Consider the following 24311-nt stretch of genomic DNA (forward strand, 5'->3'; position numbering starts at 1 on the left):
TTTACAGCTTTAAGATACTACATTTCAAGGAAACCATCTCTCTACACATCCTTGTCAGGTGGTCTCTTTGTGCTTTGTCCTCTCATTTGTGGCTGCCCTGCAGTCACCTGCCCAAGCAGAGTGAGGATGAGATGCAGTTACGGAAGTGACTGTGTTTGTCTCCACATGTGAGATATGGCACATCAGTGCTCTGGCAGGGATTTCCCACAGTAAGAAAATGTATTCACATAACTCTATTGAAGAGAGAACAGAAAAACCTGAAGCACTAGAAAAGCCATGCGGGAGAAAAATACAGCTTTTGCTAGAGACATATTGTAATTCAACTCTAAAAAACAGCGGACACTTCTACTTGTTTACTGAATTGTTACCAGAAGTCTGATTAAATATTCTAAACTAAAGGTTCTAATAAGTGTTTTAACCTCTGTTAAAATGTATTAAAACACATCTTACAGAATTGAAGAGTTCCCTCTTCAGCCAACTTTATGGATGATGAAGTATTATCCCAGTAATAATGTGGTTATTTTTGTTTGTTTTTTTTCTCTCAATGAATAAAATATAGCTAACTTAGACTTTCATTAGTTTGCTATACTCAAAATCCCAAAAGAAATATAAAAGAGTTACAAACGATTTTTTATGACTCTGACTCCAGGCAATCCATTAATGATGCACTTCTGCCTGTCAATATAGCCAGGCATTGTTCAGGTTTGGCAATGTGTGCCCTTCTGGCACGGCAATAAATGTGTGTTACAGAGGTTCCTTGTATGCTACACTACTTACAAATATTCCTTCTTTATTTCTTTTTTTTTTTTTTTTTCATTTATCACAGCAATTAAGAGAAAAGGCAACAATTCAAAAGGTAGCAATTCAAATTCTAACCCATTTTCTCAATTCTGCTTCAAATATAAGGGGTTAAAGCAAACAAACTGAATTCACTGTACCTTCATTTTTCTTGATGAGTAAATATCTTTTCCACTTAAGGATCATTACAGACAATGTGTGCCTACATAAGTGTGCACGAAGGAAAGACAAAGAATGCATTTTTTAAGAACGGCTCCGGAGGGGGTGTGAGCAGTGCCCTGGATTACCCTCAAAATGTGCAGATGACCATTACCAAAGGAAGTGGAAGGAACAGCATGTTCACCAATTGCAGAGCCAGAAATAACAGAAGCCACACGTTCAACAACAGCCATATGACTACAGGCAGGCTCTGACTGGGCACTTCCCATTCAGGATTAACATAACATTTATGTGAAGCAGAAAAATGCATCTCACTTACCCAAAGCTGTGTATTTCTCTAAGAAGAAATTTCCAAAATGGGAAGCAATACCTCTGGCTTCCTGATTGAACAGACAGACAAACCCCCAGACTAGAAGCACTAGCTGTTGAAGAGGGATTTGAAATGCATGGAGGTATGCCTTGGGTCTGATCCTAAAGATCAGCATCCTCAGCTCACAGCACAAGGAAAAGATCTGACTGGCACTGCGCTCCTATTCACAACATCATTGCTGCCCAAAGTGAAACAGAAGAGCGAAAGTGCGGCAGATGGTTGTGAGGCCCAACACTTAAGGATCCTCAGTGTTTGCACACACAAAAAAATGTCTGCAAAATGCTAATCAAATACACCTCTTGGATAACAAAGGTCTTCAAGATATCTCAAGCAACACACATAAGAATGAGTCCAGAGTCACTCATTACTCCCAAAACAAACCTCGCAGTTTTATATGTTTTTAAAATTTATGTATGAAATTCATTTAATGTTTTCTATTACTCTTATTTTGTCCCAAAGTGACTACAGTACTAAAATCCACAGGAAAAACCTGCATTTTCACTTTATCTTATAAAGTTGGGTCTCTTCAAAAGATAGAAAAGCACAGAGCAGGGGCTGGGCAGAGGGGAGTTCCAGACTGATCACAGCAAGAGGTGGCTGACTGTTCCTCTGTCCCTGGTGAAAGAAGCCCCAAAAAGAGAGGAACCAGGTGTGAGCCTGGTTCCTCCTCAGAGGAACTTCAATTACTGCATGAAATTAAATGCCAATATAAAGTATATAAACTGTGAGTAGATGAGGGCTTGCTCCCTACCAGGAACTGCTGGCTAACTTCCCTGCTTGAGCCTTCAAGGAGAGACCTGCATGCCAGGCGAGAGCACTGGAGAACAGCTCTGTGCTGCTTCAAGATATGATTGCAGGCCTTTGCAGCAAGCCCTCCCAGGAGGACTAGGACTGTGCAACTCCAGGCAGAGTGCCCATCTCTGCACCCTGCTGCAGCCCTGTGGGCCTTGGCCTCCTGCTGTGCTCTGGCGTGTGTCCATGGGTGTGAATAAAGACTTTCTGACTCCAAGAAGAAGATGCGAAGTTTCTAGAATAGACCAACTCCTCAGCTGTGTCTGGACAGGCGATCTGGGCCAGCAGGCTGCCAAGGAGCACTTCAGCAGCCTGACAGGAAAGCTGACAGTGCCAGTGCTCAGCCCTGCCTCTAGTATCAAACTTCTGCTGTGACAGAGATGCCTCTCTATGCACTGGTCCCACTACCCAGTTATTTTCTTCATCTTGTTGCAACATTTTCATTTTCATGCAGTTTTCCAGTGGACAGGCTTCTATTCAGATTTACTGACAAGTTATTAATTCAGGGAAAAAAAAATACAAACATGAAAGTAATATAAAGTAGCCTAACTAAGGTGATGGCGTGTATGAACAAATCAAGGCCAAGCAAGTCAGGAGAAAGGGCCCCAGAATGCAGTGTTTGCCAAAAGCCATTGAGGTGCCCCAGAATGGTTGCTCTGCTGAGGCAGTCCATGATCCTGCCACCGGCAGCCACTCCCAGCTGGGCACTCACCTGCACTGTGCCAACATGGCAACACTTTGCTTTTCCCCTGTCAGCACTCCTGCCAGTGTCTCGGGGACCTTCCCGAGGCAGCACAGCTTGAAACCTCTTTACAGGAAAGACAGAGTGGCTCTGTGGTGCTGCAGAACAGATAGCCTGTGTCACTCAGCACAGGCATCTCCCGTATTCCCCAAGTTAAAAGGAAGCCTCTCCCAGTTCCTCCTGCCTTTCCCTCGCACCAAGTACAATGTGATGCAGCCGCCTGCCCCACGGCCGGGCTCGTGCTCCCGCGTACTTCGCTAAGCCTGAGGAGATTATGGTGCAGTGGACACAGAGGACAGAAGGGGCTGGGGAATAGGTGGCATCGGGAAGGGAACCAGAGGGTCATCAGGTGACCATCACTGCCCTGCGGATGATGGGCCGTGTGACAGGCATCTTCTATGAGGTGCCGGTTGGCTTCTCAGAAGATCTTTTAAATAATAGTAATAATTAAGCAACCCCCCTTCTTTGGAAAGCACCGATCACTGCTGTGCCCGCAGTGAGTATCGCGGGGCTCCCGTCCCGAGGCAGTCTTCGCGGCCTTTGACAGCTCTCTAATACCCACCGAAACAGGGAAAGGCCGACAGAAGCTCTGGATGGCCAGTCCTGCTGCTCGGATAACGCAGCACGGAGATACCACGCAGGAGGGGGCACGGCAAGAGGGCAGCAACGACCGCGCTTGTGGGACACGGAGCTGGGGGCGGCGGGAGGAGGATCGTGTTCCCACTTCTTTTGAAATAAACTCCGAAAAATGTTTACCACTAACGTACCCGGTCACGCGTCCTATTTCGGTACGCGCAGGATATCCTTGAGCGGATGGCGGACATCTCGCCGATTGCTTTGGAAGCGCAGGAAGAAGCCCACCCGACGCGCGCTCCCACGCGAGCAGCTGCTGCAGAGCCGCGCGGCGCGGCCCGAGGAAGGCTACAGCCGCCGCGCGCCGTCGCAGCGCCGGCGCGGAGCCCGCTGCTCGCCGCGTGCCCATTGCTGGGAACTCTGCAAGCTTACTTCCGTCTGAAGGCTTGTACCTAGGAGCAGCCGTCCGAGCAGATTTAAACAGCGAATGCCGGCAACCAGCAAGGAACGCGATTGCAGGCATTCGTTGAAATAAATGCGTTCGTTCCACTCCTTCCGATGCGCTCAGAGCAATCTGCCCATGTCACGCTCACACCAGTTAACACTTTACAGCACATAAGCAGGTACGCATCGAATCCTACGACTAAGCGGGCTCTGAAATGTCTTTTTTGCCCGTTTGTTTTTTTAATTTAAGCAACGTTTTGTTTAAACCCAAGCTGAACTGTACGCTGTCACTGCAGACCGAACACAGCCGGTTCGGTACGGTCAGGGCGCTCCACCCGTACGGGAGACGAAAGGGTCCGCAGCCCGCAGCACCCAGCGCCGCGGGGGCACCGCGCTGTGCCGAGCCGCTCTTCGGCACCGGCCGAGCCCGGCTCAGTCTGGCTGCCCGCCGGGGCTTTTGTTCCCAACTAATTCCCGACGCTGTAACCGACAGCCGAGTCACTTCATGAAACGTTAGACTGACTCCATCTGAAATAAGGTGTTCAAAACACGCATGTGACAGGGACACGGAGAATTAAGAGGGCCGGTTTTGAGGGGCAAACGGCGAAGGCAGGCTGGCGGTGCGCGAAGCAGGGAGCCGGGCAGGGGGCGAGTCGCCACGGCCGGGGCTTCGCGGCCGGCAGCAGCACCGAAGCGGCTTCCCGGCGGCTCCGAGGAGAGCGGCCGCCAGTGCCGTCTGAGCAGACGGAGGCGGAATGGGACGCGCGGCGGGGGCGGAACGGCAGCACCTGCCGCACCGGGCCGGGCTGCGCCCAGCGCTGGGGCCGCCCCGCCAGTGCCTGCTCCCTCCCTCGCTCCCACCCCGGCCGCCCTCGCCTGCCCAGTGCCCATGCGCCCTGGGAGAGGTTTAAGGCGTGCGCGGCGGCAGCTGCGACACAGCGCTGCGGAGGTGCAACCCGGTGAGGACGTCGGCTAGGTTGCGCTGCGCCTGTCTTCGCGCCCGGGAGCGTGCCCTACCACCATGCAGCTCACCCCCTTTCTCCTTGGTGCGTACCGCGTCTACGGGGCGACCCGACCCGGTGCGACCCGGCCCGACCCGCTCTCTATCTCTCCGTAGGCGTCTTCTTGCTCTGCGGCCCCGCGCGCGGGAGTGACAGCTCAGGTGAGCGTGCGGTCCTCTGCCCCGCACGGCGGCAAGACGCGTCTGCGGGGCTGGCTTTGAGAGCCGGCGTGTCCTTTGGGGTATGAGTGGCGCAAAGGCCGGGAAAGGGGGGGGTGAGAATGCAGAGGGGCACGGGAGGTATATGGAAGTGTTTCCGCTCTTCTCCCTCCTGGTCTGAACGTAGCGGTAAAAAACGTGTGTGCCCGGGGGAGTGCCGTGTGTGTGTGTGTGTGCCGCTGTGTGCAGCGGGGTGCCCGAGCACCGACAGCGCGAGGATCCCCAGCGCGATTTTGCCTGTGAAATCGATACGAATTTTGTGCGCCCGCACCGCCGTCAACGCGACCTGGAAAGCAAAGAGCGAACTGAACGCACCTAGCGGTGCGGGAGCTGCTACGTGACCTGAGGGACTGCATCCCCGCCTCTGGAGAACGGGTGTCCGAAGCCTGTCAAACCGAGGCAACCGCGAGCCGCAGGAAACGCCGCAAGAAGTGTCCGACGGATGCGAGCCGCGCGGTCGGCCCTTCTAGCGCAGGGGAGGGCGGGCAGGAGACCCGGCAGCGCCCGCCTGGTTATCGCCCTGTCCGCGGCCGGTGAGTGACCTGCGGCTTCCGGGCGATCGCTCGGGGTCCCTTCAGCAGGAAGCGGTTGTTGTTATCGAGATAATAGCCGTACGTCACAGGACTGCTGTGACTGAAGAATAAAACAACAGAACAGCGACAGAAAACCTACAGCAAGCAACCCCGGTTCCTTTTGTTGTTTTACAGGTGCATCACAGGTGAAATATCAGCGGGAAACAAATGAAAAGTTTTTTGTAATGCTTTCTCCCATGGCTGGAGAAGAAGCCTCTAATTAGAAGGTATCTGGGACCAACTAACGTAATGTTAAGGGGATGCTGGCAAATATGATTGAGCTAGAAGCATGCATAAACTTTTATGGGAAAACAAAAAAGGTTAAAATTCTGACATTCAAAGTAATGCGAGAACATCGAGCTCCCTTGAATATCTGCCTTATTTATGCTTGTAGCTACTCAGGGAGATCTTTTCTCATAGTTCCCTTTTAACAAATACACACAAATACAGCCAAGTACGATGACTGCGGCTGTCATACACGAGATGACTGTATATGGATATATATATGTATATGGCAATGACTGTGGTGGGTGCACACTGACATGGTAGTAAGTGAACTTAATTTGAACAGAAAAGTGCAAACCTCAGATTAAAATAAGTAACACAGCCCTGATGCTTTTTTAAATTGCATTGCTCCTCGTACCGAGATACGTACTGAACATAGCACAAATAAGTATATAATCTATGAACACGCTTTCCAAAATGTAAGCAGGTGTATTTCTACCAACATGGTTTTCTTCTGCTACGGACAAGGCTGGTAGGAATAGTCAATGCATGACATATAAATCCAGGTTTGTCTGAAGCCTCAAGACCAAAAAAAAAAAAAAAAAAAAAAAAAAAGAAAAAAATCAAACAAACCTTTCTGTTCTGAAGAGGAAATTCAGACCTGTATAAAACATACAATAAATAAATAAATAAATAAATAAAAATAATTTAAAAAAAGCCCCTATTTTATGGCCTGTAAAGATATCTTGGTCTTAGGAGTCCCTGACACTTATAACCTACATAGATTTTTTTTTTTTTTTTTTTTTTTTTTTTTCCTTGCATGAAGTCTGATTTTCCAAAACAATACATGGAAATTTCAAGGTTAGAGCTCAAATCTCAGCATTGATTTCATTTTTCTAGAGTCTTAGTGACTCCTGTCAAAAATGAAGTGAGGACTTCTTATAGGTGGGCATAAGACAATGCTATTCAGAGCAAATCAAAGTATGTGGGATGAGGCAACAAAAATATCAAACTGATGGAAAGATTGAAAGCATGGTTACCAGTGTGTCAGCACAGAAGTGAGCCTTCACTTTTTTTTTCTTTTTTTAGGTCTACAGCGAAGGAAGACATTCATCCCTGCCTTTAAATATGGCTTGAAACAGGAAGAAATACAGTTGTTGTTTGTTTTTTTTTGTGTGCAGATTTTTCGGAATGCCTTGAAGTAGTGTCTCCATAAGGCTTAAGGAGTGTGTCTTGACAGAGCGGGTTTATGGTCATTTTTTATAGACTAATGTGTTATTTTCACATATACAGAGGTCTCTGCTTTCCATCGAACTTTAGACTGGGTAGTGGTCTTGGACTGAGTCCTTTCTTGTTAACTGCAAGCTTATCCTTCCTCTATCTAAAAAATGCATGGCTTTAGACCTTAAGCATTCATGAAATTGGTAAGAGTACTGGGTCACATAAGTATCCAGAGAAATATTACAAGCACTGCTGTTCTTGCATTCTTAAATCACAGTGATTATGACGCTTGGGTTGTATGTTACTGGTTCTGCAAAGATAAATTACCGTGGATATGCTAACAACAACAACTACTTTCTTAAATTTGAGTAGCAGTGCCTCACAAAACTTGGCAAGAATGATTACCGTGTAAGCAGGTAGAGAACTATTCCGTATGATCCAGTGTTCAGGTATGATTAATGCACTCTAAGTTCATATTGGGCTGCTTGTGATTTTTACAGGATTCATTAAATAACAGGGAGAAACAAAATCACTGCAAAGCTGGTACCATTAATTTTGGTACCCACTGCTTACTATCTTGATAGTGTTCTTGATAGTGTTCCTGACATTGCTAATGTTAGTTCCAAAATTATAGCTTAGGAAGCTGTATCTACACAGCAAAATAAAATAAACTACTTTTTAATTAACAGCATAAGTACTTAAAGTCAAATTGTATGTTACAAAACTTTCATGGTTGATCCAACTGAGCTGTGAGCTGGTAAAGGTCCTAGCTGCAGTGTGTCAGCTCTTCACACAGCAGCAATTTGGTGTCTCCCATCTGGAGTACCTCTTACAAGGTACAGATGAGGATATTTAGGCAGCCAGTACATAGAAAAGGTATTGGGCTTCAGTATACATCTGTGTTTCCTTGGCTAGAAAAAACATAGCCAGGTTTCTCCATGATCACCACCATCTTCAGAGCGATCAAAAATGTAAAATGTTAGTTTGACATGACTGCATTTAGAGAGTGTCTGCTAGTGAGAGAAACGCAGATCTCCAAGCAATAGGGCATGTGTTAATTAGACATATCCAATTGTATTCATATGTGCAGCCTGCCAAGGAACTCAGTCAGGGTAAGTACATTAGAAGTGGCAGGTATTACAAACTTCCTGTGGTGTTTAGCACTTTTGGAGGCTGGAAAAATGTTCCAGGGCACACAGCACAAGTTGTACTGCAAGACTGGATTACCTTTAGTGCCTATTGCAGTGATTCTTTTAAGAGTATCCAGCTTTCTGGCTGTTGTTTGATGGCCTTGGTAGTTGTCACTTGATGGATGTTATTTCATTATGAAATACAAAATATCTTAGCACTTCTAACTCTGGAACTGATGAGCTTCTAGGTATAAGCATGGTCATTCTGCTTATTTTGCAGACTTCTGTTTTTAAGGCAAAGATGTAAGACTAAACATGGATAGGATGTGGGTAGGGAAGACTGCATAGGGCCTAAAAAAAATTTCTTTGTTTTTAGGAAACTTGATAATAAGACTAAAGAACTTTAGTGGCTCATACTAAGTAGACATCTTCTATTATTTTGAAAGGAGGAAGTGAAAAAGCATTTCCTGCTTTTATTTCCCCCTTCACCTGGACTATATAGACATACTCAGCGTATTTAAGTAACATCTTAGTGGTGACAAATAGCTGCTAAGGTTTTTTAGGAAGATGTAATTAGATAGCTTACTGTAGTTTACATATAGTATTAATGAGGAATAGGTATACTTAAAAAGCAAAACTACACATATGTTCTGTAAACACATCTGTTAAATTTATGCAGCAGAAGTGATCAGACACGCTTCACTGTGTACATTTCCAGCTGTAGATGTTCTGATTGTTAGCTTTAAAGTCAGTGAGATTAGCAGGAGGCACCACAGCAATGTAATCTCTTCCATCTGCTGATTAGGAACAGCACATGCTCCAAAAGCAGTCTTTCAAATAACGGCAGCTTATTTTGGGGTCAATAAACACTTTGGGTTAAGAGTGGAAAGGGTGGGGAGGGAAGCAGGCGTGAGATGGAACGCTAATCCATGAAACACAAGCTCATGGTGTATGTACCTAATTGTTAGCTAGACTCTGTCAGCTCTCAATATCATAGAAAGGCTACAGAAGAGGTTCTTGCACCTACTAGTTCTTAGTGGTGGCAAGACGTGCTCTTGGGAATTTCAGAATATCCAGTCATGAGTTGAACTTATGATGATGAATTGGTTGATCTAAGCTAAAACCCTAACTTGCTATGCTACCAGACTGCACCATTTAGCAGCAAGATGGTAGTTAAGTATACAAGACCTCTAAGTTTTCAAATGAAAAAGCTTCAGACCAGCAGGCAAAACTTAACATTGGTATACACCTGTCTGTGTGTGTAGGTGTATGAACACGTAAGCACAGTAAAAGCCAAAGGACGATAACTTGGGGAGCAACTTTCAAGGAAAAAAAAGACAGAATTCTTACATGAAAAATTCATGTGCTGAAAACCAGTAAATAATTTTAGTCTCACTGACTGAATCTTAGCATTATCTCCACAAATGTGATGATTTAATATTAATTGCAGTGAGCTGATATGAATGTCTGAGATGCAGTTAGTCTTGCTAGAGCAGAAAGATTGGTACTCCCTTTTTGCTTTTCTACTGGCTTCAGTAGGGTTTACTGCAGAAGCTCAGGGAGATGGCTGCTGTCAACCTGTTTTCCATGAATGACACCAGACAGAGGCTTCCCAGGCAGTACACAGGTTGCCCATGGCTGCAGAGCACTGTGAGGATGTCTGGGTTCTTTGGTTCCTGTCCTGGAGAGTGCCATTCCCTCTTGTGCCCGCCAGCCCTCTAGGCTTTTTTCCCTGGCCTTTCTCTCTGTGGTAAATTTGCACATGTTGTAAATTGCTGCTGTTTTCCCCTGTACTGTTCCTGGATATTATTCTAATGTTTAGTGTTTCCTGTTCTTTTTTTTTTTAAAAGCTTTTCTGTACTTTTCTGCCACTTTTTTTTTTTTTTTTTTTTTTCTTCCCATAAATTGAGAACTGCATTATACTTGTCATAGCTGCACACCTGTAAGTGCTAAAGAGACCTTTACAGACATACAGAAGCACAGGATGAGAGGCTGTACCTAATTTCAAATTCAAACAGTGCTTCATATTTGGCAACAGAGAGGCTTGCTTAAGAACAATAACAAAAAAATTGGATTTTTCAGGTCACAAGTTTTTCTTTTTCTTTAGCTTCCACTGCTATCACATGCTTTACAAGAGGACTTGACCTTAGAAAGGAGACAGAAGATGTCCTTTGCCCAGCAAACTGTCCTCTGTGGCAATTCTACGTCTTTGGGGATGGAGTTTATGCCTCTCTTTCCAGTGTCTGTGGAGCTGCCATACACAGGTAAGTCAGATGACTGACTGTTAATCCTTGTATTGAGTTTATATACAATCTTGCTACTTTTCTAAATGCTATCCTTTTGATGCTATTATAATGAAGATTCTTAAGGACTTTAGATAGCTTCCTAATATAACTGGAATGTCATTAGAAGAACAGACCATACCTGTGGGGGTAAAAGTGGGTGGTTTGCAAGTGTTCTTGATAACAACAAAGCCAGTGATGCTGAAAAGCAGCAGTCAGGCTTCCTCTGTAAGGTAACGTTTGTTACTAGCAGACATAGATATACAATCTAAAAAAGTAACTAACAGGAGAATAAAAGCAAATTAAGTTTTTACTTTAGTTTCTATGACATCTCTCCTGAAACTGTTAAAATCTGTTTAAGCAAACAAACCTAGGCATGATTTGGATGAACGTCATCCATGTGGACAGTTTTTAGCATTTCAGTTCTGTGTGGTCACTGGAGAAACCTTTCATGTTTGCTAGGCAGCAGCCTTAAACCTCTCCTTCCAGTGGCTTTGACTGCTAAGGAAGTTCCATCCACAAAATCTGGGGGTGTTTGTTTCCCCCCCTTCCCTGCAGCCCAAGTTGACTGCATTAGCTGCAGGAAATCAGCAAGTGCTGTGGCTCAGCTGCAACATCTGCTTTACTCCAGTTTTTCATTTACTGTGCCTTAGTAGAATCTCTCATTAATTTAAGCGAGAGTTAGTAAAAGTGATTCTGATTCTCATAATTTTTTTAGAACGGCACCAGGAAAATCAACATTTTTACAAAAGGAGGTACAAGAAATAAAAAGTTCAGATTTTTTTTTTTTTCCTATGTGCAATAAAGCACAGACATATGTACATCATGTAGCTCTCTGCTGAAGTTTGTATCTTATAAACTGTGTGTTAACTTTCTCCAACCAGGAAGCAAAGGCTTATGCAATATTTTTTTTTTTTCCACAGCATACATCAACATATATTATACTCTCTCTGAAATACGCAGTTTTAAAAACAAAACAAAAAGCTGTTTCTAACCACTCAAGTGTTCTAGCAGCAACAAAGGGATTAAAATGTATCTTCTAATCTGATTCTTCATATGCCAGTGTAAATGAACTAAATCCAAGTCTCCTGAATTAATTGTAGTTTAGCACTCTGGAGGGGGGGGGGGGGGGAAAAGGAATATAGGTGAAATATTCTTTAGAATATTCTCTATTCCCTTTTCCTGAAGGACCTCCTTTAAGCTAGATGCCACTAGTCCATCAACCTTTCACATTTAGCACAGAATTTTCTATCTATGAGCATTTCCCCAAGCTATGAGCACTTCCCCAAGAAGTGACAAATGCTGGTCCTAGTCAATATGAATTGCTGGATGAGGAGAGGAAACTGTTGTTCAGGTCTCTGCTAACTTCAGCCTACAGAAGCCAGTTAAAACATACCAAAGACTTGTTCCTTCCAGTTCTGTGTTGCAGTGGCTAAACTCCATCTTGGTGTCAAAGTAACTCAAGAATATGTTGCTAATAGGTAATTACCTCTCTTGTTGTATAATCATGTATGTGTTTTGAGAATTTCAGAAATTTCTTCCAAACGACTGAAACAATCACATCTAGTTCAAAGCTATGTGTGCCATCATTTTGGGGAGAAGTGCTTATTTAATTTTTTTTAACTGAAGAATGACTGTGAGAATTGTTAGTTCCTCTTCCCAAACACACATGCCAGTTTGCATGTGCTGGGTCCAAACTGAGGCTCAATTCCTAAACTTTTACATGCACCAAATAATGCTTATTCCTATGAGTAGTTCTACTGTGATGTGACCATTACTGCAAGAAAAATACTACATTGTGCATTTTAAAGAATTTATCAGAATGTAGCTGTGAAGAATTCTGAATGCTAGATATGAATGAGTTTTCTGCTAGGTTTAGTTTGTTACATTTGGCTTTTTATCTTTTTTTCTCTTCTTATTTTACATGTAATTACTCTCAGGAAACAGAGTATTTATTTAATACTGTTCTTTTTCTGGGCAGAAGAATTTGTTTTAGTTGTCAGGGGGAAGAATGGAGAACCTCCTACTAAGCTGATGCTATACAAGCATGAAGAACTGAGTTAAATCTACTACTGAGTGATTAATTGGATTAATAATCAGAAGGTCAAAAGGACTCAGTTCTCAGTTTGTGCAGCTCTGTTCTGCCAATTCTGCTAAATGGAGACCTAACTTAACACAGTGTTTAGATGCTAAATAGACATGCACATTTTTTATAACTAGTCACAGGCTAGGAGCACCTCTAAATAAACATCAAGTTCCCTCAAATCAAGTGAACAAAACCAAATTGTGGTATTAGCAAATATGGCTGTAAATCAACTACAAGCACTGATAGACCCTGAGCAGCTGTAACATTTGCTACAAGGCTACTGATAGAAGGGTTGTCTGGCTTCTGAGCACCAGCAGATCCCCTGGAAAACTTTGCTGTATAGGCTGCTTCTGCTGCTGAGCTTTCTTTCTTGCCAAAAGCAATATAGTGCAGAGCAGACAGAGTAAGCAGAATCTAGAGGGCCAGAGGATGCTGGCATGAAACGCAGAACAGCTCCCTGTTGCTGAATTGATTGTAGTCAGGCAGCAGTAGGTGGCCACAGCTTGGAGAAGGGAGTGGGGAAAGACGAACAATGTGGAAAGAGTTTCTGCTGGTAAAAGGGAGAAAAGATGATTTGGCTGTCTTGTCTGTTTTTTTGCCTCCTGAAAATAACTCCTTTCATCCAAGGGCCCTACAGGAAATGCTGCTGCTTATCACAGTTAGCAATGGTAATAGGAACTTCAGATCAAAATTACATTCCTTGTGCGGCAGCTCTTTCTACCCTCCCTTGAGGTAAAAAAGCAGGTTGTGGACCCATAGGCATTTATGATTAATGTGATGATTAGCATAAAACCATGCTGTGTGAGATTCTGAGCAAACACTTAGCTTCTGGTCTGCAAGATGAGTCTGCTCAGTATGTACCACTACTAACAGTCCACTTCAGAGAATCACAGAATGAGCGGGGCTGAAAAGGACCACCTGCTATGTGCAGGGTTGCCAACCACTAGACCAGGCTGCCCAGAGCCACATGCAGCCTGGCCTTGAATGCCTTTAGCAGCATTTGCACCACTTGCAGCACCACTACCCTTGTGCTCAGTGCCTTTCCTTAGAGTAGAACACCTTGTTAATGCTGAAATCTCTCTCCTCACTATTTGACAGTAAGGAGAAATCTGAAGTGCTGTTTACATTTGCCAGTTTTTAAACCTGACTTTAAACTCAAGCACTCAGGATAACTTTAATAAAGTTCCTCTGTCTATACGACATACATATAAAAGATAAAAAGTTACCTGAAACCATCATCATAATTCTTTCACTGCATAAGAATAAAAATATATATAACCACAATTTCATATAGAAATGCAAATCATGTCTGAATGTATTTTAAGTAGGCCACAAGGAGATTTATGTGGAAACTCTGATACTGACACCCAGAGCTCATATTACCACAAATACATACAAGATTTTTCTAAACTCTGGTCTTGATTATTTCACAGTGCTTTAAATCAGATCAGGTTGGGATCTTTCTTCAAGCAGGAAACCAAACAGATAAAAAAAGTAAACACAGAGGCACACATTGCAGCATTTCAGTAATCTTGAAACAGTTGTTTGTATTCCACAGTACTGTACCTGCCCAAATGCTACAGATTGTTAACTTTTTCCTTCTATTTAGACAAGCTCTGCATTGAATTTTGGCTCTGAATAATGGAATCCATTCTCCCAGTAGCATATAAAAAGAAATCTGGGAAAAAAAGTTCCGAAGCCTCTGACTGTCCCGACACTGCAACCTCTCTGCCTGCAATAACAAATGAAGTTCTCTTTTTAACCCTAAAGTTTCTTAAGCACATGTATCTATTGTTCTCTTGGATGTTCATACATCCTATAAGTCTCAGTAGTGCTGACAATCTCAGCAAGTAAGTATCAGCAAGATTTTCAAACTAGTCTTGCATAACCAGCAGAACTGGCAGGCAATCTCAGAACGTGTTCATTAAGCCATGAAATGAAGCTTGATGAAAGAATAATGATAGTGGCCTTCTCTAAGGAGGTTTTGGGCTCAAATCTCTACTCAGTTTTAGAAAACTTCCTCAGTGTTTTCTTTTCACTTCTACATTTATGTACTGACTGTTCTAGGGTGGCAGAGGGGGTATAATAGTCTTATAATACCAAAAGTGATTTTGTAAGATATTTTTAATCAGTAAGCCTTCTGGCTTTTTTAAATTAACCCATCATAACTGTGTATTTAAGATGTGTATGCTTAAAGTGACGAAGATAGGAAATAGCAAATCATATCTAAGTATTCCAAAGTTTGAAGTTTCTACTTTACGTTTCTATCAGTGAAAATTACTCAGCCGTATAGCTTCTACTGCCAATACGCTATGTCCAAGTGTAGAGAGAAAGCAATCAGGGATTTTACATTGATTGAATACGCGTTCTATTTATTTTATTAAGTTCAAATATCATACCTTAATTTTTACTATAGGTGAAAGTGAAGAAGATATTTTAGGTTCCGTTCTTGTATATATCAGTAATCTGATGATTGCCATCAATAATGTCTACAATTTCTGACTGCAGTCTGTGTGGATGCATAACACAGTATCTACCATAACAGTTACTACTGCAAGCAGTGTTTTCCTCCGGGCTTTTTTAATCATTTTGCAGTAAGCATGCTTCATTTTGTTTTAGATACAAATATTTAGGAGTCATAAAGAATGTAAATATATTTTTTGCTGTAGGTTTTTCATCAGGAATTAGTGTGTTCTGCTGCAGTGAGAACAGCTGGAATTTTAGAACTTCTTGGTATTTTTTTCTAAGCCTGTGTGATGTCCTGCAGAATAGCTTGCCTTAACAATCTTTTCAATCCCTCGTAGTTAGTTTTAGCATGAACACAACCAGTTGCCTAAATGGTATCTTTTTCAGGAGGTTACTGTTCAATATATAGTGTCCAATGATTATAAAGCTTTATTTTCTTGTAATTAAAATGTCTGATTTGTATTAATTTTTTTTTCCTCTCTCAGAGGGGTGATCACCAATGCAGGAGGAGCTGTAAGAGTACAGACTCTCCCAGGACAGGAAAACTACCCAGCTGTAAATGCCAATGGGATCCAGTCTCAGGTGCTCTCTAGATGGGCTTCATCTTTCTCAGTGACTCGTAGGTGGATCACACTTACTACTTTGCAAACTGTATTCCAGATATTAACAGAAGTCTAGGAAACTTTTTCAGTGTGCTTATATATACAAATAATGTGATTGGTATATGAAATGCAAAAATTTTCACTTCTAACTAACTAATTTCATCTTCATTTTTTTGACTATTTGCTTGAAATAAATCCGTTCTAGCTAGATTAGTCCTTCTAGATAATACAGAAAGTCTCTAGACTACTTCTAGTAAACTGTTGGAAATTCAGTATTCTTATAGCACACAATTTCATCTAAATACGTTGAAATAACGTTAATCTGTTCTTCTAATATTTTAGCAGGTACCAGCAACCTGGTGCTTGAAGCAGTGGGACGATCAGTGTCAACAGCACGGCCTGCTACAGGTACCAGCCAGATCTCTCCAACAGTGGAGGTTCCCTGTGTTAAGATGTGCTATAGGGCTCAAGTCCCTGACTAACACGCTAAGTTTCACAGGATGTATTTATAAAGAAGAAAGCATATGTGAAATTCATTTCTCTGTGTATCTCATCAGGAAAAGGAAGAATTATAATCAGATTGATTCTGATTTCAGTAGCATTTGTGTAAAAGAAGAAACACTTGAATGAATTTGGAAAAGTGATGTAGGTAACATAAAGGAAGAGTCTATGAGCTCATGGGACATTCATTCGTATTAAATGACAGAGAAGATGGATTATGCATTCCTTTTCACAGAAATACTTAACAACTAAGTGCTGTCAGGATTTATGAAGCAGAAATTTGGATGGTATGTGAATTTCTCTACAGAAAATATCACCACTAAAAGGCTAGATCAGTTTTTATGAAGGTTAGTGGCATATACACATTGGACTCAGATTTCATTTGTGAACAGCACATCTGCTCTACAGTTTAAGTCCCAGCTTGCTTCCAAAGCACAAAAACTGTCCCTGTTCAGCAGATAGTTAAGTGAGAAATAGTGAAAACTGAGAAACAGTAGGGCTTGGGATGCTGAGTGGTTTCTGTATAAGCCTTTCTGTAGACATTTCAGTAATCAGCTAGGCAGGTGTAAAAAGGAAGGTTAAATTGTTTCATCTGAAAAATAATATTCTCCAAAGAGCAAAGAAATAGCACTGCATCTGTAACTACTGAACTGACTGAAGAATGATGCAGTCCCATGCCAATTTTCACTGAGGACAGACTGCAGTGCAACTCTTAAGAGTCTAAGCTTCTTCCATACGTCTTGTTGTTCTTAAATGATCCATGCTGTATCCTTTATTAAAGGCAAAAGACCTAAGAAGCCCCTTGAGAAAAAGGCTGGAAACAAAGGTAGGAATTCAGAGGTTTAACTTTTGAAAAACACAATCCTAACATTTATTTGGTGCTAAGTAAGTCTAATTATTTTGAATGCTCACAGACTGTAAAGCTGACATTGCATTTCTCATTGATGGAAGTTACAACATCGGCCAACGTAGATTTAATCTGCAGAAAAACTTCGTTGGAAAAGTAGCGGTAATGTTGGGAATTGGCACGGAAGGGCCTCATGTTGGAGTTGTACAAGCCAGGTAATAGCAGACCTGTACAAAATATAACCAAGAGACAATTAAGAGAAGTAATGTATGTTTTGCAGAACAGTGTTTGCTCAATAATGGCGGAAGAAAGCAAGAGAAGATAACTCAGCTTGGAGCATTGTTTGCTGTGCTACCCTGAGAGATGTCCATGTGAAGACATAACAAACCTGATCATCTTCTGCCTCTGTGACACTTACACACAAATGCATTTAGTTTAACACCTGGCATGATCAAATTTTTTTCTGTATACATTTTAAACCTAGTATTTCCTGCCGCTCAATAAGCTTAAGAAATGTGCTGCCCTTAATTTGTCCACTCTGATAAATAATTTCTCTGGCTACAGATTCAGTACATTATTATGTAAGGATTATTGTCTACATTTTTAATTACTATATATGAACAAGAACAAAATGATTCAAATTCAAATTTAGCTTGCTAATACCATGGAGGTATGAAAAGTAGACTACGTAGTTCATTAATGTTTTATTTTTCTGCAGTGAGCATCCAAAAATTGAATTCTATCTGAAAAACTTCACTGCCGCAAAGGAGGTTTTGTTTGCCATAAAGGAATTAGGGTTCAGAGGAGGCAATTCCAACACAGGTGAGTTTGTACCTCAGTGAAAACAGATGTTATTACTTTACATAAGTGAAACATATTTCTATCTGTACATATTTAAGAAAGTAATTTAAATGCTCCATTTTCAATTCCATTTTCAGAAGTTCAGGTTGCTTACTGTATATTTTATTAGTGCAAATGTGTGTTAAAACAGTAATCAGCTTTTCACTTCTAACAGAGTGGCATTGTGAGACAAATTCTTGTCTAAAAGGCTTTACATTTCTTTCCTATTGAATGGTAGTGGCTAGTTAAGTAATAAGTAGTTGTGAAGGGATATTTGCGAAACAAGGAAGCTAGGCTTTCCAGATATGTTGTATTTCACAAGCTAAATTTAATTAGCTTCTCAAATTTTTTCCCTCCAGTTCAGTTAGAAGGCACTAATATATCTGCTTAGCATAAAACAAGACCTGTGGGGAGGGAAATTTGCTTTAACTTTTTATTTGAAATAGGCAAAAGGTTACTCAAGCTTCACAATTACTCAAATATTCTGAGATGCTGTTTCCTTGGTTTGCTGAGTTACACCTGTAGTCATAATTAAAATTCAGCACAGTTTTATCTACAAAACTGGTACCAAAATGTTACTGTATTATTTCTTCACATTCTTTTTCTGTTCAAAACTAGGGAAAGCTCTGAAACACGCAGCTCAGAAATTCTTCTCTATGGAAAATGGAGCACGCAAAGGAATACCCAAAATCATTGTAGTGTTTCTAGATGGCTGGCCCTCAGATGATTTAGAAGAAGCTGGTATAGTGGCCAGAGAATTTGGAGTCAATGTGTTCATTGTGTCTGTAGCAAAACCCACAACAGAGGAACTGGGAATGGTACAAGACATTGGTTTTATTGACAAAGTAAGAGAATGTAATTATTCATTTTTCATTCATGGGTATGTCTAGATAATGTACTTCATGCTGGAGTTCTAATGAGCTAAGTCTTACACATATAATAAAAGATATTCTTCCAAATAATTCAAGAGGAAAAAAAACCTAAGAAATCACTAGGAAGCCTAAAGTAAGCAGTAGCAGAGATCTGAATAAATCTATTCGTTTCTTCTTACGAAATTACATGCAACTGCTGGACTATTTTCTTGCTAAAGGGTCTGCACAAAGGTACCAAAATGGTGTTGCCATCCTCCCAGTTCAGAGCCTTGGCAAAGCTGTAGCTCTTGGACTTTGCGCTGCACGAAGATTTTCATAGCAAGGGATTCTCCTATCTCAACCATAACTAAACTTGTTGAAGCAAAGAAATACGGGTATATGTCCTATCCTGAAATGACAGGGAGACCTATCTTTCAGTATATGATCTGAGGAATTGTTTTGTTACTTCGGCTACAACAAGGACAGAAAAGATTGACAAATGCATCCTACTGAGTTTGTATGCAAGACATTCATCTTGGATGAACAGTTTTCAATCTTGCTCTATAGGAATCAATAACAGAACTCAAACAGTTCTCGCAAGTGCTTTCTAAGCACTAGTTTACTACTTTGTGTTTCATAGGTAGGTTTAAAATATTTTATTTCAGCAGAAAGTTCATAACTTAACATGAACAAAGCACTGTGGCTCTGCAGCTTCTATGCGCAAGACAGTTTGCTTCCGATCCCAGACAGGTCCAACTTGTGTGGACTTACAGACACAGAACAGAATGACCTTACATGGCCGAGCCTTGTCCGCTTGTCTTCTGCATTCTGATTTGAGCAACATTGCTTACCACGGTTGGAGAGCCGATTTTAAATGTAATCCCCTTCTCAATTGCTTTGCACTTGACATAAATACTGTACCATATATGACATATACTATAGAAACCAAAGGAAAAACAAATTTTACTTCAAAAATAACCTGGGCATATATTTCTACTCAGATATGCGTCTGTACTTACGATGTATGACAGGTTTGGCTTTTTTTTTTTTTTTTTTTTTTTTTTTTTTTTTTTTTAAGATTATGATGTTAAAATGGAAAATACAGAAACCTAATTTGCAGTGAGTGAAGAAAAAGGCAAAACTTCCACTCCTTTGGATAGTTAGCAGCCAGAGCTTAGCTCACATCCTAAGAACATAAGTAAAATTTCAAGTTTTTAAGGTTCTCAGTAATAAAATGAAATGTTCTGAAATTTCTGATGGGGAAAAGTTTAATTGTCTGTTTACTGTGTACAGAACCTATTTTGGTAATTTGCCTTTTGACTTTTTGTTTTCAAATAGGCTGTCTGTCGCAACAATGGCTTCTTCTCTTACCAAATGCCCAGCTGGTTTGGCACCACCAAGTATGTAAAACCTCTTGTCCAAAAACTGTGCTCACATGAGCAAATGTTGTGTAGCAAGACATGCTATAACTCTGTCAACATAGGCTTCTTGATAGACGGTTCTAGCAGTGTTGGAGAGAGCAACTTCCGACTCATGCTTGAATTCATCAGCAACGTTGCAAAGGCTTTTGAGATCTCTGATATTGGCTCCAAGATTGCAACTGTGCAGTTCACGTATGACCAGCGTACTGAGTTCAGCTTCACAGATTACACCACAAAGGAAAAGGTCCTCTCTGCTATCCGGAACATTCGTTACATGAGCGGTGGCACTGCAACTGGTGATGCCATTTCTTTCACAACCAGAAACGTATTTGGGCCAGTGAAGGATGGAGCAAACAAAAATTTCCTTGTAATTCTGACTGATGGTCAGTCTTACGATGATGTTAGAGGACCTGCTGTTGCTGCACAAAAAGCAGGTAAAGATCCTCGTAGGCAGTGGGAGTTGATTCATCCCATTTCTGCTGTATTGTCTGTATCAAGATTTTAAGTTTTAAATTATGCTCTAGAGAGCAAATAAAGTAGCATACTTGTCTTAAGTTTAGCAGAACAGGAGCTCTGAGGAACTGTTTTCTATTAGGATGAAAAGTGGGAATATCAAGCCAGGTGTAAGTAGACTCATTCATGGCAACTTCATCTAAAATTTTTCAAAAAGTGCAGTCTTTTCTTCCTAAAAAAGAGAGAAGTTAGTAGATGAAAAATAAAGAGCCATGTAGTGAAGCTCCAACCAGTGACAGCATCTAATATAGCATTATTTTTGTTCTCCATCATATATGGGGAAAAAAAAAAAAGTAATTTTGACCAAAAAACATCTTGGGCTTCTGATGCTTGAAAATACTAAGCATTAGGTACGTGAAGGATCCAAATGTATTTTCAAAATTCTTCTAAACAGTAAGTCTTGAAAGACAAGAATTGCTGTGTCACTGCTATGTTCGTATTGATCACCGAAAAATATCTGTGATGCTTACTGGTAAGATACACTAGTATTTATATCAAGGTTCTTCATTAGACAAGTACTTAATTTCTGATATTTAGTGGCAAAAATCTAATAATCTTTGATAGACTACAGATATTGAAGCACTATTTTCTGTTCTAGATTATTCAATGAATGTAGAAATTGCTTGTTTTTCTTGCAGCAAGGACAAAATGATTTTATGTATTTTCTCTCTTTGCTATACTCTTACATTTTAGGAATAACGGTCTTCTCTGTTGGTGTTGCCTGGGCACCTCTGGATGATCTGAAAGACATGGCTTCTGAACCGAGGGAATCTCACACCTTCTTCACTAGGGAGTTCACTGGATTGGAGCAGATGGTTCCTGATGTTATTCGAGGCATCTGTAAAGATTTTTTGGACTCTAGGCAATAAGACAAATCTGCTGTTGGATGGTTTCTGAAACTAAAATTGTGAGGCTGGAATGGTCCCTTTTAAATAGACAAATTTCATTACATATACTATCATCATGTAAGGGATAGAGAAGGGCTACTTTCTGTAGTCAGTTGAGGGTCTTGTGAGCTTGTTAGAGGTTGTACTTGATATGGGAAAGCAGAATTTGGCCAACAGCTATTATTACTTCCAGTACATTTATAGTAGCCTGAGTTTTGAAGCTACGCATATTGTGCACTTATGGCTATCAGTTATCAGCAGCAGAAACAATAGAGTTCTGATATTTTTGCTGTCACTTCCTAGGTGCCTTCTTGCAAGTTAAAAATAATACAATTTTAAATACACAATAATATCTTCTGTGAACCTTCCATAGCTTATGATTCTGTATCTTTTTAAGGAGTTCTTTTCATAGTGTTAAGTATTTTCAGTGCTTCAGTTGTGCAATACCCATGCCAGGCAGCTTAAAAAGATATAAGGCAGATGTTTCTCTACTTAAGATATAAACATAATGATTTACAGAGTCATTAAGGTTGGAAATGGCTTCTGAGATCACCAAGTCCAACCCTAACCCATCCCCACCATGCTAATCAACCATCTTGGTACGGAGAATGATATTGCCATCTGGTTGGCACAGTTTACACCAAAAGGCATTTATTTACACCCATAGAACAGCATGGTTCTATGACATCATCCGGCACAGAAGCATTGAGAAGCATTTACATCATAGCAGTTCTCTTTGTAGGTCTGAGTCCTAAATATTACAATTTCCTTACCACTGAAGTCAACTGGGATATTCCTTATATATCTGCTTACCTGCATTTTCTCTAACACCTTATACTCTCGATTTCAAGAACTTATTATTGGCTACAAAGTTCCAGATGGGAAACTTGGGCAAAGGGATTAAATTAGAACATACACTGGGGAATGAGCTACCTTTGGATTTCAACCTGGGTGTTTTCAAACCTTGAAACATAACTGGTTTATATAGGATTACACGGTTAGAAAAGAAGAGAGCAGATGCAAGTGGGATGTGGTAGCTTGCAGAATAACAAGTTCCTAATGCTAGTAAAAATGTTTTTGGAGATGTGTTTCCCTAAAGATGAAAGAACAGTCTTCCTGAAAAATGACCTTTATTTTATTATGAATTTAGAAATATATTAATATTTTTATACCTACATTCACATGGTTAAAATTATGACATGGCTTCCTGAGTTCTTCCAGATGCCAGGAGTGAATAACAGACTTCAAGCATTCTTTAGAAAATAAAGGTTTTTTGCAAGTAAAATACAAGAAAGAAAATCAACCAGCACTTTTCCCATCAATGCAGAATTTTTTTTTTTATTTTTTATTTTTTTTTGGGGGGGGGGGGGGGAGGCTATTGATTGCTAAATTCTTAGGTATGGAGTGGCACTGAAGGGATTATATTCATCAGGCTTTTGTTGTGTATTTCTATATAACTTATGACTGGCTATATATTACACTAAACATGAATGGCAAGGATGCCATGTATTTTTCTATTAATTGTTATCCTTAATGTTGTCATGTGTTTATAGAAGAGAGTATTCAGCTATTGCTGTATAAATTCATATCAACTTTGTGAAAAAGTTTAATTTAGCAATTTTTTATAGAAATTTATGTAATGCAAAGAACTGGGACTACAGATATTTCAGTATCCTGTAATATAAAAGTCTTTTTACGATGAGCCTCATGTAGTACAGCTTGAATAAGTTGTATGTCACATTTCCTGTCTAAATTATTTTAAATACCCCCTTGGGGTAAAAAAGGAAAAGAAATCCTAAATCATCCTCAGAAGACAAGGATATTTCTTACACAGATTATTTTGGGGTTTTTTTTGTTGCTGTTTTTTTAATTTGGATCAGTCAGTACCAAATTTTTAATAGTTGTTTATATTAAATATGGTGCTAGCTGAATGATTTGAATATAAATCATGCAAACTGGCCAGCACAATCACATTTTTCCTCCCAATTTACTTCTACTGTTGCAAAGAAGATGGCAGCTTTACTGATGTCATTCCTTCACAGAGGAAAAAGATGGTCTGGATTTCCAGAAACTGCAGCACTAAACTGCCCAAATATTTCCATTTTACCAGAATGGTGATGACATTATTTGTACCCTCACAGTGCCCAATTACACTGAGATAAGAAATAGCAGGTACAGAGAATACTTCTTTAAATAGGTAGTTTATACAGAAGCAAGCATTTGTAAGAACAACTCTGATCTGGAAGTAAGGTCTGTGAGGCACAGCAAAAAGGACTGAGAGCTAGTGAGATACAGAGACACGGTGGAAAGGATGTGAACTGTGCTGTGAGTAGGCTGGTTTGGAGGAGTAACAGCACGCTACAGAGTAACAGATACTGATTTGAAGCTTGCCTTTGGGTGAGAGGGAAAGCCACAGCATGAGAGTTCAGCCCCACGCTGCTGGACCAAGCAGTAAAACAGAGTTGCAGTCACCGTCACTCTTGCAAACTCTATTTGGAATACTCCTGCATGTATTAGAACTGCCACTCAGGAATGTGGCCTGCTAGAGAACAACTCTGTTCTCTGCTGAAAATGATCACAGAATCATAGAATGATTTGTGTTGGAAGGGACCCCAGGGTCCTTTCCAACATCAATCATCTATTTCCAAGGCAGGGCCACCAACCTCCGGATCTAGTACTAGACCAAGTTGGTAGGGTATGAGACCATAGGATGAAAACTTATCTGCCCTTTTCCCCCAAAGAGTACTGGTAATGCTCACTACTGTGAATG

At 41.0% G+C, this 24311-nt stretch overlaps 2 protein-coding genes and 1 long non-coding RNA gene across 4 annotated transcripts in view; 2 read left to right on the top strand and 1 right to left on the bottom strand.

Moving 5' to 3' along the window:
* Positions 1–4012, bottom strand: part of LOC128085694 (uncharacterized) — a 42728-nt gene extending 38716 nt beyond the window's left edge. The window contains exon 1 of the long non-coding RNA XR_008209056.1: positions 3867–4012. This is a non-coding gene — a long non-coding RNA (uncharacterized LOC128085694). The remainder of the gene's footprint in view (positions 1–3866) is intronic.
* Positions 4013–4093: 81 nt separating this feature from the next.
* On the top strand, positions 4094–4854 carry LOC128087157 (translation initiation factor IF-2-like). Its single transcript, XM_052696487.1, has 2 exons — positions 4094–4360; positions 4441–4854. Exons 1-2 carry the CDS (start codon positions 4094–4096, stop codon positions 4852–4854), a joined length of 681 nt encoding a protein of 226 aa, XP_052552447.1.
* Positions 4776–23346, top strand: COCH (cochlin). Of its 2 annotated transcripts, none has more exons than XM_052694752.1 (11): positions 4776–4924; positions 4996–5040; positions 10353–10509; positions 15565–15698; positions 16024–16089; positions 16964–17008; positions 17097–17244; positions 17748–17851; positions 18488–18714; positions 20059–20575; positions 21348–23346. In XM_052694752.1, exons 1-11 carry the CDS (start codon positions 4900–4902, stop codon positions 21521–21523), a joined length of 1644 nt encoding a protein of 547 aa, XP_052550712.1. In that variant the 5' UTR covers positions 4776–4899; the 3' UTR covers positions 21524–23346. The 2 variants fall into 2 exon arrangements, with proteins under 2 accessions (XP_052550712.1, XP_052550713.1); XM_052694753.1 differs by having other exon boundaries at positions 16027–16089.
* Positions 23347–24311: the final 965 nt, after the last annotated feature.

Source organism: Tympanuchus pallidicinctus, unplaced genomic scaffold (genome assembly GCF_026119805.1).
Source record: "Tympanuchus pallidicinctus isolate F22 unplaced genomic scaffold, pur_lepc_1.0 scaffold3, whole genome shotgun sequence".
Lineage (NCBI taxonomy): Eukaryota > Metazoa > Chordata > Aves > Galliformes > Phasianidae > Tympanuchus > Tympanuchus pallidicinctus.

Bases quoted from the DNA above. Each gene is read 5' to 3' on its own strand.
- LOC128087157 (XM_052696487.1), top strand. From the start codon at position 4,094: ATGTCTTTTTTGCCCGTTTGTTTTTTTAATTTAAGCAACGTTTTGTTT. The intron at 4,361-4,440 runs GTAACCGACAGC...CGCATGTGACAG, and splicing joins CCCAACTAATTCCCGACGCT to GGACACGGAGAATTAAGAGG.
- COCH (XM_052694752.1), top strand. From the start codon at position 4,900: ATGCAGCTCACCCCCTTTCTCCTTG. The intron at 17,852-18,487 runs GTGAGTTTGTAC...GTTCAAAACTAG, and splicing joins AGGAGGCAATTCCAACACAG to GGAAAGCTCTGAAACACGCA. The intron at 18,715-20,058 runs GTAAGAGAATGT...GTTTTCAAATAG, and splicing joins ACATTGGTTTTATTGACAAA to GCTGTCTGTCGCAACAATGG.